This window comes from Mercenaria mercenaria, chromosome 18 (genome assembly GCF_021730395.1).
Source record: "Mercenaria mercenaria strain notata chromosome 18, MADL_Memer_1, whole genome shotgun sequence".
Classification (NCBI taxonomy): domain Eukaryota; kingdom Metazoa; phylum Mollusca; class Bivalvia; order Venerida; family Veneridae; genus Mercenaria; species Mercenaria mercenaria.
Genome location: NC_069378.1, coordinates 7,025,684 through 7,038,739, shown reverse-complemented (window position 1 = coordinate 7,038,739; position 13,056 = coordinate 7,025,684). Strand labels below are relative to the sequence as shown.

Genomic DNA, 13,056 nt, shown 5'->3' with positions numbered 1-13,056 from the left:
CATACAGCTATTATCAAAAGGCATATAGCTTCGAAACTTATTTATTCTTTTTCAAGGTCAATTACCAACTTCACTGGGTCAAGTTCCATAACTCTAACATGTATTTTGAGCAAATTATGCCCCCTTTTGGACTTAGAAAATTAAAGTTTTACATGCAAGTTACTATCTCGAAAACTAATGCAGATATTGAATTGAAACTTCACAGGTTTCTTCGGGGTTATAAAACTAGTTGATAGCATCAAGTCCCATAACTCTGATATGCATTTTGGTCAAATTATGTCCCCTTTCGAACTTAAAATTCTTTTGATATTTAACATTTTGGGTAATAATTTCCTGCTTCTGTGACAATATTTCGAATAGTCGAGCTTGGCTGCCTTACGGACAGCTCTTGTTTTTTTTTTAAATATATCATTTACGGTGCAAAATTTCCAGTGCAAGAGATTGTGGTCGGTTCAAAATGCAGCGGTAAGCGTTAATGTGCAGTTTTTACTGATGGGGCCGTATACTGCATTTCTGTACCGTCGAATGCTACTGAGAGCGGCCATGTTCTTACAATGTGGCAGCGAACTGTGCGCTATCTAATTAGCAATATAACAGTTAAGGGAAAACGTGTGGTTGTTAACATCAAGAGCCAACTAGAACATGTAAGTACATTTTTTTTTATTTTGTAGTAAAGGTAAAGAACGGTCTCACACATAATGATCACTGATTAACCTATTTATCGGTAAAAAGTAGGCCTACACTAATTTCGCTTTCGCCATGTTGCACGTTTCAGGATCTATCCTGGCATTATGTGTTCTCGACAGTCTAACAAAAACAGGCATATTTAAAAAATAAATAAGATAAACTCATCTTCAAATTACCATTTCCTCAAAATTTTACCCCTTCCTGATCATCCTGCTTTAAAAAAACACGTTTTTATTTTCGTTGAGTTCATAGTAGCACATTTTATCATAGTCTAAATAATGAGAACTCGGGTAGACCGATTTTACATTTTGATATTTTACGTTGTCTACCTAGAGGTCTCAACCAGAAACAATCAAAACTGTGGTGGAAACTGTGGTCGATTGAAATTACGAATTATCAGTAGTCACGATTTTTCTTTAGCCCTAACTGCTTACCTGTTGTTTTAATCATAAATAGTAAATAAAAAACATAAGAACAGGACATATTTATCAAGAATTTCTGTTGTAAAAAATTTAAACCTCTAACGTTTCAATCGTCTTCATGTAATGGCGGTCGGAGGCGTGACCAATGAAAACGCTTCGTGTAGTAACCTAACGTGTTTACCGGTGATCGGCCATTTTCCAATATGTAGTACACTCGTGTTAAACCTTGGCATTTTTTTTAACTGCCATAGTTTGAATTTTTCTCAAGAAATCTCGGTAATATATACATCATTGAAAAGGAAAAATTACAGGCTTTCTATGTATGTATTTCTTTTTTTTATCCGTTGCATTATTATAACATAATTCCCGCCCAACGGATTCCATTGGGTGTTACTTACGCAAAGAAGAGGACAGTGTTATCACATTCTTTACCTTTTCTAGTTTGTACTCGGACAAGTCAAAAAAATATAACGATATTCAACTCACGAGTACAATTATTTGGACTAATTTTATTATTGACCTACTTTCTAGTTCCAGGAAGCACCTGTCATATTTATTCCCGGGCTATATTTATGTCTCTCCCCCCCCCCCCGCCTCTGGGGGAGACATACTGTTTTTGCCCTGTCCGTCCGTCCGTACTTCACACCTGATTTCCGAGCAATAACTGGAGAACCATTTGACCTAGAACCTTCAAACTTCATAGGGTTGTAGGGCTGCTGGAGTAGACGACCCCTATTGTTTTTGGGGTCACTCCATCAAAGGTCAAGGTCACAGGGGCCTGAACATTGAAAACCATTTCCGATCAATAACTTGTGAACCACTTGACCCAGAATGTTGAAACTTCATAGGATGATTGTCATGAAGAGTAGATGACCCCTATTGATTTTGGGGTCACTCCATCAAAGGTCAAGGTCACAGGGGCCTGAACATTGAAAACCATTTCCAATCAATAACTAGTGAACCACTTGACCCAGAATGTTGAAACTTCATAGGATGATTGGTCATGCAGAGTAGATGACCCCTATTGATTTTGGGGTCACTCCGTCAAAGGTCAAGGTCACAGGGGCCTGAACACTGAAAACCATTTCCGATCAATAACTAGAGAACCACTTGACCCAGAATGTTGAAACTTCATAGGATGATTGTACATGCAAAGTAGATGACCCATATCGATTTTGGGGTCACTCTATTAAATGTCAAGGTCACTGGCATGAACATTGAAAACCATTTCCAGTCAGTAACTTGAGAACCACTTGACCCAGAATGTTGAAACTTAATAGGATGATTGGTCATGCAGAGTAGATGACCCCTAACGATTTTAGAGTCACTCTGTTAAAGGTCACGGTCACAGGGGCCTGAACATGGATTACTGTTTCCAGTCAATAACTTGAGAACCTCTCGACCCAGAATGTTGAAACTTCATAGGATGATTGTTCATGCAGAGTAAATGACCCCTATTGTTTTGGGGTCACTCCGTTAAAGGTCAAGGTCACAGGTGCCTGAACATTGATAACCATTTCCGATCAATAACTTGAGAACGTCTTGATCCAGAATGTTGAAACTTCATAGGATGATTGAACATGCAGAGCAGATGACCCCTATCGATTTTGGGGTCACTCTGTTAAAGGTCAAGGTCTCAGGAGCCTGAACATGGAAAACAATTTCCGATCAATAACTTGAGAACCACTTGACCCAGAATGTTGAAACTTCATAGGATGATTGAACATGCAGAGTAAATGACCCCTATTGATTTTGGGGTCAGTCTATTAAAGGTCAAGGTCACAGGGGCCTGGTCATGTAAAATCATTTCTGGAAAATAACTTGAAAACCACTTGACCTAGAATGTTGAAACTTAATAGGATGATTGGACATGCAGAGTAGATGATCCCTATTTATTTTGAGGTCACTTGATCAAAGGTCAAGGTCACAGGAGCCTGAACAGTGACTTGAGAACCACTAGGCCAAGAGTGTTGAAATTTAGCGGGATGACTGGACATGCCAAGTAGATGATCCCTTTTGCAGCCAACCATCAGTGTCTCTTTGACTTTCGCTCCTGACCCTTATTGACTTCTTGCCTATAGGACTTTGCGTTGGGGGAGACATACGCTTTTTTACAAAAGCAATTTCTAGTTAGAAACTGATATTTTTACCATTTCTGTTAAAATCACTGTTGTGAAACTGTGTCACTGCAAGAACTATATAATTTTGAAATAGCACCTGTTTTATAAAAATAGAATTTTTCATTATTTTCTTAATATTTCTAAATTAAAACAGTGGGTATGCACAAATGATATGGTTGCTCAGCAACCTATCTGATAATTGAAATAATCTGAAAACCCCAAATTGCTACATATTTTTCAAAACCTACCCATATCAATATCAAAAGGCTATAGGCTGAACTTCTTTTAAAAATTAACACATTTCCTCTAAAATATTTCCTTTACAGATAGCCCTGATTTATATCTGAGAAAATAGATATGTGTTTCAGTTCTTTCACGTGACACCTATTGTTACTTTACGCAGTCCACATCTCTTACAGTGAAAATCAGGCAGATTGATGTCTTATTTTGATTGACTTCCGGTGCAGAAATTTTGATAGCAGTAATGATGCTTGACGGAAGATTTATGGATATATACCAACTTTTAAACCATGTTAAAAGTTTCATTAAGATTTTCTAACTTAATTACACAGTTCGAAACGAGTTAAAACATAGCAAAAGTTCCTTCTAGGGCACATCTATGTAAATATATAATGATCATCTTGTAAAATTTTGGTTGCAATGTCTGTTTAAAATATTGGTCATCAGTGTGCGGAACCCCAGGATCGGACACAAAGGACAAGACCATTCTACCTTATTGACATTCCGTATCCTCCCGTTTAATCAGGGAGTCAGTGGCGCAGTGGTTAGCAGTTTGGACTATAACGCCAGCGATCCGCGTTCGATTACCGGACCCGGATCGATTCACGGTTGCGGCTGATATCCCGACTAGTGTTCAGTGCTGGGTGATTTACTTTAATTTGGTACTGTTTCCAACAGTATCAGTCTAGACTGGATGCTGGGGAGGTAAATGACGCCTGCCGTGAGCTCGGCTGGAAATAAGTTGTTCCATCCATTCCAGGTGGGGACTTTCGTCGACAAGAAACTTTACTTATTTTTAAGCGCCCCTGGGGGCGTTACTTTTGCACCAAGAGTGCGTTTATTTCTGTACCAAAATACAAAAACAAAACAAAAAACAACTAAAATTTTGAAACAGAACTATGTTGTTTTGTACTGCCTAAAAATGTCAAGTAAGTATTTACGCTTACATAAATTGTGAATCCAACAACAAAGTAAATACGTTACCACTTTCAGTGGAGTAAATACGGCAATAAGAATACTCTGGCTATACATTTTTGACCCGGTCAATCCATTTCCACATGTTGTGTGAATTTGTTGCGCGTAATTAAAGGGTCGCAGTGGGGTTTGTTTTCACATATTGACCATGCATTCGAAGTAGGTAGCGATAATCTTTATTTTGTTGTTTACATGTAAATTTGCTGATATATGCCTCTGTTTGTACATATGTTATGCTCTTCAAGAATGGAGGAAATAAAGAATCAGCCAATCATCCTATGTTATCCGCGGAGCGCGTTCAGTCAGAGAGTCGCCTCAATTAGGAAATAATAAGTTTAACGTTAGAGGTTATTTCTAAGGTCACGGAGTTTGATTGGCCAGCTTGTAATGACAACAGCTTTCGAGGTCAATTGCTCAGTCAAGTGTGACTTACCGGCCCTAAGTGTTCCGAGAAGGAAAGAACAATCAGACCGAAAATGCCTTGGTTTGACTCTAGATAAACTGTTTATTTTTTCATTTTTAAAATAGCAGACACAATGTTTACACTCGTGTGTATTTACTTGTGATGATTATGTTGCATGCAAAAATATACAGGCCATTTCCATAATAGCTCGAGAATACATGTATGTCGAGAACACATGACGTCGGGATACCCTAGCAGTCTAAAAGTACTAAATACTTGCTTTGTTTTGATATATAAATATGGTAATAGGACATTATATTATTTACCAATACAAAAATGTTATTTGATTTATGAATTATTGGCTACGTTGCTTAATAATTATTTTTTTCGCGGCTGATTTCCAGGTATTCGAACACAGACACTTGATGTTTGGAACACATGCCTCGCCCCCAGCCCCTCCCCCCGCCTGAACTACTAAGCACTTGTATATCATTGTAAATCCCAACACTATTCATACAGCAGAGGTAAAAGTGATCTAAGCATAGTGTCTGCGTCGGGTGATAAAAAGGTTATACAGGTGCGAAGTAGTTTGGGCAAGGGAGCGGTATAGGATAAGTGTTCCACAACCCAAGTGCCTTTGATTCGGAGACTCTTATTCAAATGTAACACAAAGCGCATTTAAAACAGTCCAGACAAACCACCTGTTCTAAATTAACAACTAGGCCTGTATTGTATTTGATTATGAATAGATTAGAAAAGTTATGCCCAATATTTAATTATTTATCACAAATATTTCAAAATGTATTTACTCATAGTGTGATAAGTGTATGATGTCCAGGTATAATTTATTTGCGTTGGAAAATAAACACGGATGCTTTTTGTCATTCGGAGTATTTATTGTAAACAGCTGTGAAACATGACCTGCATTTCAGACTGACTTAATACTCGAGTAGGCTGTATGTCTCGTAGGCACCCATGAGACCAAAATGGGAGATCCAGTTTGAATACTTCTACAGATTACCAAATTGTTACTTACTGTCTTATCTGCCTTATCCGTCGAGGATTGCAAGATCCAGATATAATTATGCATCATTCTAAAGGTCTAATTATACTATAGCAGCAGGTTTAAAATATCTTTAACCCTTAGCCTGCTAAATTTCTAAAAATATCTTTAACCCTTAGCCTGCTAAATTTCTAAAATGGACTGGTCCATCATTCTATTTGAGAAATATCATTTATTATTCGAAGGGGTGTTCACTGGAAATGTACTGACTGAATAGCGAACAGTGCAGACCATGGTCTGCATTGGTCACAAAGGCAAAATAATTTGCCACCAGCAGGTTAAAGGTTAAGAATGTCAGTTTTTATTACCAAAATGTACTTTCCCCCATAGTAAAAGTCGAGCAAATTCACATATCCAAAATATGTAAATTTTTTTTAGAAATTTTGCAGTATTTTCGCACTGAGATGCTTTTTTATGCTTAAATATTTTGACAGTTTTACAACAACCTATCAACAAACAAAAGTCAAAATTTATATTTTTTTTTGTTTGGTGTCCAAGATAACCAAAATTTACAATGAAAAATACCGTTACCACTTTTTGTCAATAAAGGCTTTAAGTTCTGTTCCTCTTCCGTGCCTTTCTTTCGCAGTGGAAATATCAACATTACATTAAACAGTATTTTTCAATAAGTACATTGTGTATTTAGTAAAGCACTTTAGCATAGATTTAGATTTGATCGAAAAAATATTGTTTTACATGTATGTTTTTGCGGTAATCAACTGCAATTTCAAAATTACTTATAATTCCAAAATTTAGTCTTTTAAAATGTTCGAGAAGTGAAATGTCCAAGTAATTTTACGAACATTGTTAAAATTGTTCTGACTTTCAAATTTGATAATTGATTCCCTTTATTTTACAATGAAAACATTCATGAATGCCCGCCAGCCGTGGAATTTTAAGAACTATTTCAGCCGCACCATGAAAAAACAAACATAGTGCATTTGCGACCAACATGGATTCAGACCAGTCTGCACATCCGCGCAGTCTGGTCAGGATCCATGCTGTTCGCTTTCAAACCCTATTGCAATTAAAGAAACCATTAGCGAACAGCATGGATCCTGACCAGACGGCGCATCCGCGCAGGCTGTTCTGGATTCATGCTGGTCGCAAATGCACTATGTTGGTTTTCTCATGGTACGGCTCATTTGCTGTTTTGATTTAACAAACTTTAACTTTTGCTAGATAAATGATTTCAACCAGCAACAGTCGTTCCGTCCTAAGCAAATTGCTTTAATAATACACGAAGCTAGCCTGAAAAAAATCCTATAAAATTGATTAAGACTTCCATTTTAAAATTTCAAGCAAGTTTTATTGCGAAGAATTTTTTATCCATACAGTAGCGTTGTTATAATAGTAGTTAGTAGCTCGATCTTGGGTGGTGTTTTCAGTTCAAGAGGTTTTTTTTGCCAGATCGATCTCACGAGGCGCGCAAGCGCCGAGTATGATCCGACATTGCAAAATCCACGAAAGCCGAATACAAAATCCCAGATCTAGTTTGTTGTTTTGCTACTGAAGGAAATCTTTAATGTTTATTGATGTAGTGAAGTTTTTATATGCGCTATTTATAGAACTGTGTCAGGTCATGCATTTAATGAAAATAGGCCTGCAACATTCAATACAAAAGGTACAATACGGAATTTTATCTGCCTGTTCATATTTTCTTGTGAAATACAAGCCAATTTTTTTTATAGAATTAATACATATGTTTACTCTACTGTGTCCGTACAAATTATATAGAATCAGAGTGAAAGGCGAACCAAATTTCAATGAAATGTTACTAAATCGACTTCTCCCTATTTTACTTTCCTTTAAATGTCAGTAGTTTGAAAATCACCTAAAAATCAACAAAATTTTGAACGGCTTGTGATATGTCACTGGAGAATATGCACATCTCTTTTCTTAAAAATTCTAAGAGGGGCAGTTGCGTTTTCTTTTGAATATTTTTTTATTTTTTTTATTTTGGATTTAACGTCGCACCGACACATAATAGGCCATGTGGCGACTTTCCAGCTTTAATGGTGGAGGAAGACCCCAGGTGCCCCTCCGTGCATTATTTCATCACGAGCGGGCACCTGGGTAGAACCACCGACCTTCCGTAAGCCAGCTAGATGGCTTCCTCACATGAAGAATTCAACGCCCCGAATGAGACTCGAACCCACATCGATGAAGGGCAAATGATTTGAAGTCAGCGACCTTAACCACTCGGCCGCGGAGGCCCCTTTCTTTTGAATAAATACTAGTACTGGTATTGAACCATGATTATCAATGATCTTATTTGTCCTTTTAGGATGGCTTCGAACGATGATCAGAATAGTGTAGACGGTATACAGTGTCCGATTTGCTTTGAAAAGTTTCGAGATCCAAAGGGACTTGAATGTTTGCACACATTTTGCGAATCTTGTATTCATGAATACATCATTAAACTAGAAGAAGAGCGAAATATTCTTGATGGTATAGAATGTCCTCTTTGCCGGCACATTACAATTGTAAAGGATTCAGACCAGCCACCGGAAACCTGGGCTAAATCATTACGTCCGAATTATGCGTTGGTATCCATTTTAGAAACAATGAAATCGGCTCCGGAGAGGCAGCAAATAAAAGGAGAGTGTAAATGCTTTCCTTGTTTAGCTCAAGATCTTGATATTCCTGCGTCTGTTTACTGCAACACATGTAAAGAACACCAGTGCGATGACTGTCAGAAATGCCACGATCGATTTTCATACATGAAAGGCCACGAAATTATTAAATTAGAGCCTGGAATCAAACAAGCAGGTCTGAAGAAGTTGAGAAAATTTTGTCAGTGCGATATTCATTCAAAACACCTAGAATTCTTATGTAAAGATGAAAATGTTCTTTGTTGTGGAACGTGTGCTATTGTCAAACATCGAAAATGCGACAGTGTAATTGAAATAAGCGAGATGGCCTCTTCAGAGGAATTACGACATTTAGATGTACAGAGAGAGGTTTCCGATGTAAGAAATCAAGTATTATCTGTTTCAAAGTTCCTTACAAAGTCAGAGGATCTCATGACATCTCAGAAAGAAGCATTACCGGATTTGCTGGAGGAAACCAAGGACAAGCTCATCAAGAAATTTGATGAATTTTCAGCCAAAATTCTGAATGATGCAGAAAAGATTCAGCATCAGAAGTTCGCTGCGATATCTGCACAGAAGCGAAAATGTAAAGAAATCGAAGACAAACTCGATGAGGTTCTGGAAACCGTTGATATTTCACAGTACGCAACACCACTTCAGTCATACATCTTGCATCATCGACTAAACAACTTAATGAGAGAAATATCTGATAAAAAGTCAGATGTTTTCCCAAATCTCAAAGAGGAAAGTATAAAGCTAGAGTTTGACCGAAACCTCGTGTCTCTAGTAAATTCCAAATCTCACTTCGGATCAGTTCGTGTAGATTCCAAATTGAAACCACACGATACCGATCCCGATTACAGGGTTGTATCCTTGTCCGCAGAGAAAACGTTAGACAAAGATGGAACTGTTGCATTTATAACAGGAATAGATTTCATTGGAAATGGAAAATTTCTAGTTGTTAATAACATATCAAAATCAGTTGATTTAAGAAATAAAAAATTAGAAGTGGAATATACATATCGACTGGAATTTAATCCGCGAGATGTTCTTGCCCTGAGTGAGAACGAGTTTGCAATAACTAGGTCATTTGGAATTGAGGTTTATAACATATGTTCTAAAAGCTCCATAATGCACAAAAACACGATTACTACAACAACCGGAAATTACTCTCTGTCACTCCTAGATGATGATCATTTTGTGGTTGGTGTTTTTAACAATACAAAGCCAGCAATAATTGTTTCTCGAAATGGGACAGAAGAACACTTTAACCTTGATTTTCCATTAAGAAAGTACGATATTGAAACATCGCAGTGTTTAGTTTTAAACACAGGAGATGGGTCAACTCTTTTCCTAACAATTATCAATGACAATTATATACATGTTTTTGATCTGACTAACAAAACTTGTACTAGAGTGACCCACCCATCTGTGATACAGCCGAGGTACATGTGTGTTGGTCCAATGGACACAATTTTTGTGAGTTGTTATGGATCTAATAAAATTGCACAAATATCACAGCAAGGAAAGGTAATAAGTGTTCTAGATGCTCCTCGGTATCTTAAAGCGCTTTCATACTCTCGGTTGTGCAAGAAGCTGATTGTTTCAGCTGCCGATATGCCATACTCCTTGCATAGTTTTGACGTTTGTTAGTTGTTATATATGAGTAAACTATGAGTTTACTCTAAAATTCTATGTTGTATTTTATTTGTTTATGGATCAGTTTTTAAATTGTTGATTTGATGATTCAGATGCTTTCGAAGGAGGCGTCTGTTGGTCGGTACCAATGCGTTTCCGGATGATAACTCAAGAACGCTTAAGCCTAGGATCATGAAAGTTGATAGGGAGGTTGGTCATAACCAGCAGATGACCCCTATTGGTTTTGAGATCAGTAGGTCAAAGGTCAAGGTCACAGTGACCCGGAACAGTTAAACCGTTTCCGGATGATAAGTCAAGAATGCTTGGGCCTATGATCATGAAAGTTGACATGGAGGTTGGTCATGACCAGCAAATGGCCCCTATTTTGACGTCAGTTGGTCGAAAGTTAAGGTCACAGTAACCCGGAACAGTTAAATGGTAAGCAGATGATCCTTATTGATTTTGAGATCAGTAGGTCAAAGGTCAAGGTGACAGTGACCCGGAAATGTAAAACAGTTTTCGGAAAATAACTCAAGAACGCTTGGGCCTAGGATCATGAATATTGATAGCGAGTTCAATCATGACTAGCAGATGACCCCTATTGATTTTGGGGCCAGTAGGTCAAAGGTCAATGTGACAGTGACCCGGAAAAGTTAAACCGTTTCCGGACGATAACTTGAGAACGCTTTGGTCTAGGATAACAAATCTTGATAGGGAGGTTGGTCATGATCTGCAAATGACCCCTATTGATTTTAAAGTCAGTAAGCCAAAGGTCAAGGTCACAGTGATCCGAAACAGTTAAACAGTTTCCGGATGATAACTCCAGAACGCCTAGGCCTATGATCATGAAAGTTGATAGGGAGGTTGATCATGACCAGCAGATGAATTTTATTGATTTTGAGGTCATTAGGTCAAGGTCACAATGACCAGGAACAGTTAAACGGTTTCCAGGTGATAACTCAAAAACGCTTGGGCCTAGTATCATGAAAGTTTATAGGGAAGTTGATAATGACCAGCAGATGAACCCTAATGATTTTGAGGTCAGTAGGTCAAAGGTCAATGTCAAAGTGACCTGGAACACTTAAACGGTTTCCAGATGATAACTCAAGAATGCTTGGGCCTAGGATCATGTAAGTTGATAGGGAAGTTGGTCATGACCAGCAGATGACCCCTATTGACTTTAAGGTCAGTAGGCCAAAGGTCAAGGTCACATTGACCCTGAACAGTTAAACCGTTTCCGGACGATAACTTGAGAACGCTTGGGCCCAGGATCACGGAACTTTATAAAGAGGTTGATCACGACCAGCAGATGATCCCTATTGCTTTTTAGATCAGTAGATCAAAGGTCATGGTTACATTGACTCGGAGCCCCAAATGGTTCTGAGACGATCTGTGTATGAAAAGAATTGGAACCACTGCCTTACCCTTGCATGATCGTAAGAGGCGACTAATAGGGTCTTAACACTTGGTTTTGCTATAACTCCGTAAATCCAGCAGGTATGCAAATTTTGATTCCATACCTCATGTTTTTATTTCGATGTAAATGAGATATGGAACCAAAATTTGTAGTCCTGTTTGGCGCCATATAACCTATACTGTGTTGGTGCGCCGTAAAACCCAAATATAAATATAAATACATTGACTCGGAACAGTAGAAGTTTTGTGTACAGGGACCAAATAATTTCAGTTCCTTGTGCAATTACTGAATGCATCAAGGGGGCAGTTCGTGTTCTATGAGCTCTTGTTATGTCTCCCGCCACACAGTGGTGTTGGAGACATATTGATTTACTCCAGTCTGTGTGTGTGTGTGTGTGTGTGTGTGTGTGTGTGTGTGTGTGTGTGTGTGTGTGTGTGTGTCAGAAATCTTGTCCGCACTTCAAGTCGAACATTTCTCATCTGATCTTCACCAACTTTGAACAAAATGTGTTGACCATAAGACCTCGGCCAAGTTTGATAACTAGCCAAATCCGCCCAGGCACTTTTTAATTATGGCCCTTGAATTACAGATGGGAACCACTAGTCTGAACCATCCAGACAAACTAGACATTAATGATAGGAACCACTAGTCTGAACCATCCAGACAAACTAGACATTAATGATAGAAACCACTCATCCAAACAATCCAGACCTCCAATACATTACTGATCAGAACCATTCATCCAAACCATCCACTCCACTTTGAATCACTAAAGGATTAGGCAGTTGTGGGAGACATGAGCTTTTCTCAAAAGCAGCTCTAGTAAGTTATTGGTTTTCCCCGTTCTGTTTTTAGTATTTCGTTTGTATAATATAAATACAATGATAAATACTAAAAACCAAAACTAAAGAAAGCACCTGTATCTGCGCAGTCTGGTCAGGATCCATGCTGTTCTCTAACGGTTTCTCTAATTGCAATAAAGTTTGAAAGCCAACAGCATGGATCCTGACCAGACTGCACGGATGCGCAGGCTTGTCTGGATCCATGCTGGTCGCAAATGCACTATGTTGGTTTTCTCATGGCGCGGCTCATATATAGTTTTAAACTTGGTTAATTGTAGAGTCACATTTAATACTGAAAGTCAACAGTTGTGTCCGAAGTCGATTGTTGGGTCACGAAGTGGAATAGTGGTTCTTTGGCACCCAACTTTTTTTTTTTCACCACTTCCCAAATGGTCTAGGGCGTTAACCCTATGAAACAAGCCTAACGTGTTAGGAACTAATAAATTGGTCTCTTTGATTTTAACTGATTGGTGGGTCAAAATTTTATAGGGACCCTTTAATTCGCCAATTATGAGTATATCACATCTATCTTTTGTTGTAGATATGTAAAACAAGTTTCTAGAAACTTTTATAAAGATATTTATATATACATGTACAGGTATAAGAAAGGTATTTTTCTGCACTAGTCGTCTTTGGTTTTAGTTAGATTACGTTT

The 13,056-nt window shown here is 38.1% G+C and overlaps 1 protein-coding gene across 1 annotated transcript; it reads left to right on the top strand.

The window, feature by feature from the left end:
• Window positions 1-540: 540 nt before the first annotated feature.
• Window positions 541-10,197, top strand: LOC128550699 (uncharacterized). Its single transcript, XM_053530264.1, has 2 exons — window positions 541-644; window positions 8,198-10,197. Coding segments are annotated over exons 1-2 (1,962 nt in total). The 5' UTR covers window positions 541-642; the 3' UTR covers window positions 10,158-10,197.
• The last annotated feature ends 2,859 nt before the right edge of the window (window positions 10,198-13,056 follow it).